The 4,691-nt window shown below is 45.4% G+C and overlaps 1 protein-coding gene across 1 annotated transcript; it reads right to left on the reverse strand.

The window, feature by feature from the left end:
* On the reverse strand, window positions 955-3,469 carry LOC8085048 (NAC domain-containing protein 100). Its single transcript, XM_002457486.2, has 4 exons — window positions 2,840-3,469; window positions 2,530-2,764; window positions 2,062-2,402; window positions 955-1,949 (listed from the first exon to the last, which is right to left on the reverse strand). The coding sequence occupies exons 2-4, from the start codon at window positions 2,732-2,734 to the stop codon at window positions 1,293-1,295; spliced, it is 1,203 nt and encodes a 400-aa protein (XP_002457531.1). The 5' UTR covers window positions 2,735-2,764; window positions 2,840-3,469; the 3' UTR covers window positions 955-1,292.

Raw genomic sequence — 4,691 nt, forward strand, 5'->3', positions numbered from 1 at the left:
ACAGCATCAAAATGCCTGAGTGTTGATGACATTCTCATTTGCCCCAATCTCCATTAGCACAATACCTTCTCTGATGCGTGTGAAATTATGTTATCAAGGATTGGGCAGAGGAAAGGGAGGGTGATGGGAGGAACCTTATGGATTGCCTAGGTGGCGACTCTAGGGGTCGGAGTCATTATCGGGGCCTATCGCTTCTTGGGCACTAGCCGCAACATCCCTTTGAGTGGAAACAAAAGAGAAACATAGGAGGACAAACAAATGAAATAGCACAACCCCCAACAATTGGCCTTTCCTAGAAGCATGTATCTATATAATGCACAGCCACACACCTTATAAACAAAAAAAGAAATGACTAGGGTAGAAATAATATTAATTCTTTTTGCATTCCCTATTGCTGGCATCCTTCGCCACCACCCACCATAGGCCCTTCACAGTGTCCTCCAATCCACTAACCAAGGAGGCCATTCACTGTTATCCAGCACACTTGATCCTACACGGCTCTAGAGGCAGGCCATCGCTAGCCTCTTACGACACCAATACAAACTACTTTAAATGTCACACCCTCACATCACATCTTCAACTACTAGTGAACCAGTCTCCCTAAAGTTAACTTTATATGCAATCCATAACCACGAGAACTGTAGCCCCACCATGCTTAAATATGGATGATGAGGACAATCTACCTCATGAGGCATCCATGGTTTAGATCTAGAGTGCACAAATAAGAGGTGGGGATTATTGAGAGCGAGAAAACTGTGCCGCCAAGCTGTTATTTATAGGAAGCAAATATAAGGTTGATCTAGCACCATAGGATTTGTTTTGTCCCTATGCGACAGCTGTAGAGGTGTGTAGGCGTGACAACTATCACATGCATATTCGGTAAGTAGCCTTAACAAAAAGTGCAATATAAACACATACAATTTAACAATTAATTTGGCAATCAAGTTCATATAATTAAGCAACATACTATAGTTCATATGTATATAATATATAGGTTCATGATAATATTGTACTAAACTCTAATCTGCTTCTTACAATACAACCATCAGTATGACCAAGCAGATGTCATATATCCAGGTATGCATACCATCATGCCCCAAATTAGTAAGACCAAATGACACACATACTACAATGTAATGGTATGATGCATATACTAGTGCATATATACACACATCACATACCAACTAGCACTACCGAAATATATAAACCATGCAAATGAAATGCAGATATAGATATAACATGCATATTTATGTGGATTCATGTCTTTTCCTCCACCATCCATGTTCACTCCTTCAATACTTATACTTCCATATGCCATCCATCTCTATGGTGGTGGTTGCAGACCCTGGGTCGGTCACAGACATCATCGATGAGATCTCAGCGGCATTAGCCTGGTCATCCTTCTGTGACACCATTGAGGATGGCCTACTCTCTGGCGCAACAACATCAAAGCCACCCGCTCCAGCTGCTCCCATGTCCATCTGGGCAACTGCTGCCCCCATGCCCATCTGGCCAGCTCCTGCCCCCATACCCATTTGGCCAACTGCAGCCCCCATGTCTATCCGGCCAGCTACAGCCCCCATGCCCATCTGGTGGTAGAAGTTCATTTGTGGCGACGCGATTATCGGATTGCTGAACTGGGCGTTGTTAATCTGGAGCCCGCTAGTGCCACTGATACCTGTCATAGACGGCATCATCGTAGGAATCCCAGTGCTAGCATTAGGGTAGTAGGGGGCCACTGGGTCCATAGCAAAGTCTGGAATGATGGGAAATTGCATGGGCATAGGCACAGACAATGGCAGCTGTAGCGACATAGGGATGGGGATCGCTTGGATGTTATTCTGATTCTGATCAATCTCAGTGCTAGCCATGGCAACCTCGTAAGATGGTGCAGTCGTCTTCTTAATCCCAGTGGTCTTTTCAAACACACGACAGACCACCCACTCATCCTGCGTGAATTTCATTTATAAACAAAGAGCGAAATCAGATTAGGGTAAGCAAATTAAGCAAGTAGCAAATAGATGCATGCATCATGCTAGTGTTGTTACCACTACCACGCACCATGGGAGCAGAAGTTGAAGCTTTTGTGGCAGTGGCAGCAGTGGCTATTGAGCTAGATGCGGATGCGGGACCGAGGAGCCTACCGCTGCCTTCGAGCCTATACTCATGCATCACCCAGTTGGTTTTATCACCCCTAGGAGCCCTGCCCTTGTAGAAGACGAGCGTCTTCTTCATGCCGACCAACATCAACACCCCTTCTGTGGTTTTGTAAACCTCCTTGTCTTTTCCTGTTGCTTTCCAATAACCGGCCTTTGTGGCCCGGTTTGCCCTCAGCCCCGTTGGATACTTGCGGTCCTTTTGGTTGAAGAAGTACCACTCTTTCTCGCCCCATTTTGCTTGATCTACAACATGCAAATCAAGGGCCATTTATTAGTCGATCACTAGCATAGCAGCATGCATATCCACTGCACCAATCAAACAAAAACAAGGTGTATATGTATTTATAGATTGAGGTTGCTTGTTATGTACCTGGGAGGTCCCATGGCTCGGTCTTGTTTACATCGACCTCTCCAATGGCGATGCAGGTGAAGTTTGTGTTGCGCACCTTGTTCATTAAGTAGTCGCTGATAATCTCAATGTCACTAGGGTGGAAGCGGAACCCTGGAGGCAGGTCAAGCCCGCTAGTAGGGACCACGTTCATCTCTTGTTGTTGGGGCTGGTGGTGCTCTGCCATGGCTCTCTTGTTCCTCAACTGAGATCAAATCTAGGAAGCACCAACAACCATATCAAGCAACAAGGAACAATCTCTAGAAAGTACTCAAAAACAAAGCATACATACATGCACAAACTCTTCTTGACCTGTCGATCTGTCTAGGTCTCTCGCTCACTCATCAAGACGGATGCAGGACGAGTTGTTGTGGTGCACTAAGCCAAGCACTACAGCGCGGCTTAAATAGGCAGGAGGCGTGTTCGCGCAACCCACTTTCCACTAATGCTTCCTACCTCTGCCCGTCTCCCGTCTTTTCCGGTGGTGGCTGTTTCTACTAGGAATTGGACTATTGTTCTTTCCAACTGTGTCGTGCTTGTCCTCGCGCACCCTGGCTCACTTTCACGTGGGGCCTCGGTCGCTACCGGTGACAGGTGCCCGGGTTCCGGAATGTCTCCACCTGCGTGCAGCCTGTAGCCTACTGTGATCTCCCTCTGGTTTGCCTACCCTGGCCTGCAGTTCCTATGGACGTATGTGTCCACACGCTCCTCATGCATGCAGGCTTGCTCTAGCCATCGCTGCCTTGTCTGCAGAAAGAAAATGGCTGTTGCGGCTGGCGGCCGACCACGTCAATATGCACGCACATCAGCGGTTGAGGGCTGCTACAAGCCCTTCGTGATAGAAAGTTGCAGACAAGCTAGCTAGCGTAGGGTTCACGTTGCCTCGCATGCAGTACAGGGGATGCTATAGCTGTAGGCATCCATCTGGAACAAGCAGGCCAGTGATGGCCGTCGTGATCTGGTGCCGATCATTGCGGCGCTGCAGCGTCGTGTTGTTTACTACTCGATCAATTTTAGGTGCATGGAGATACACGTGAGTGTGTGTCCTGCTGTGCCGATGCGGTGTGCTATCTGTTGCTATGTATGTATATGTACGTAGGCATCCTTTTGCTGGATGATATGTTAGTTGTGTCTAGCCCGTGCACATTGTCACGTAGAAACCATGCATAGATTGGTGCCCAACTAGAAAGTGTGCGTGCGAGTGCGCCAGCTTTGAAAACCATGGTTAGTTAGGCTCTTACTAATCTTGCCAAGGGGATAGGCGGCGATGACAGCTTGTTTTACGCATGCATGCAGGGGATATTTTCCTTTCAATTCTTTACTTCCAAAGGAATTAATTTAGTAAAGCTGCATTCTTATCTATATCTATTCATCACACATTCTGCATGCATATAGATGGATAAAGCCCATGCCTACGTGCAGTGCGTGCAGGCCGGGTGAAGTGGCATGGCATGCTAGCTAGCGCTTTCCCAGTAAAGTGACGGCGCAACGTCCACTTGTCCATGCGTAGGGTGTCAGCCCATCCAGGAGAGGCTCCAGGCGGTGTGGTATACGTGAATGTCCATGCTTATCAATTGCTTAGCTTGAATGTGGATAATCCTCTATAGTCATCTTATGGCATGCCCCAACCAGAAGAAATCGACCCAATATCTATCAGTTCAACACACAAGCCACCGCAATCGCACTATGGATATGGTATCTGGGAATATACCTGACATCACTCCTTTTCCTATTCTTGGCATACTCGTTTCATCAGCAGAGTGGAATTTTATGTTAGTATATATATATATATATATATGCTACTTTTATATTTATACGGTGTATTTTCTATACTCCCGAGAGTAGTTATTCTCATCTTCAATAAATCATATTACATATATGTTCATACTAATTTATTAGTTTGAATATGTTTATATAATCAATTTAAGATACTTCAAATCTTCGTACGTGAATTTTTTTCAAAAGAGACCATACTTTTTAATATATCTAAAATACCACTACAGTACTATATAAAATAAATATAACTATATACTTCATGTATACTTGTATACTTGATATACATACTATATACTACGTGTATATACACTTCGTTGAATCATATACGTCATAAATCTAGAGATACACACATGGGAGTAACTACTCCC

Source organism: Sorghum bicolor, chromosome 3 (assembly GCF_000003195.3).
Source record: "Sorghum bicolor cultivar BTx623 chromosome 3, Sorghum_bicolor_NCBIv3, whole genome shotgun sequence".
NCBI lineage: Eukaryota > Viridiplantae > Streptophyta > Magnoliopsida > Poales > Poaceae > Sorghum > Sorghum bicolor.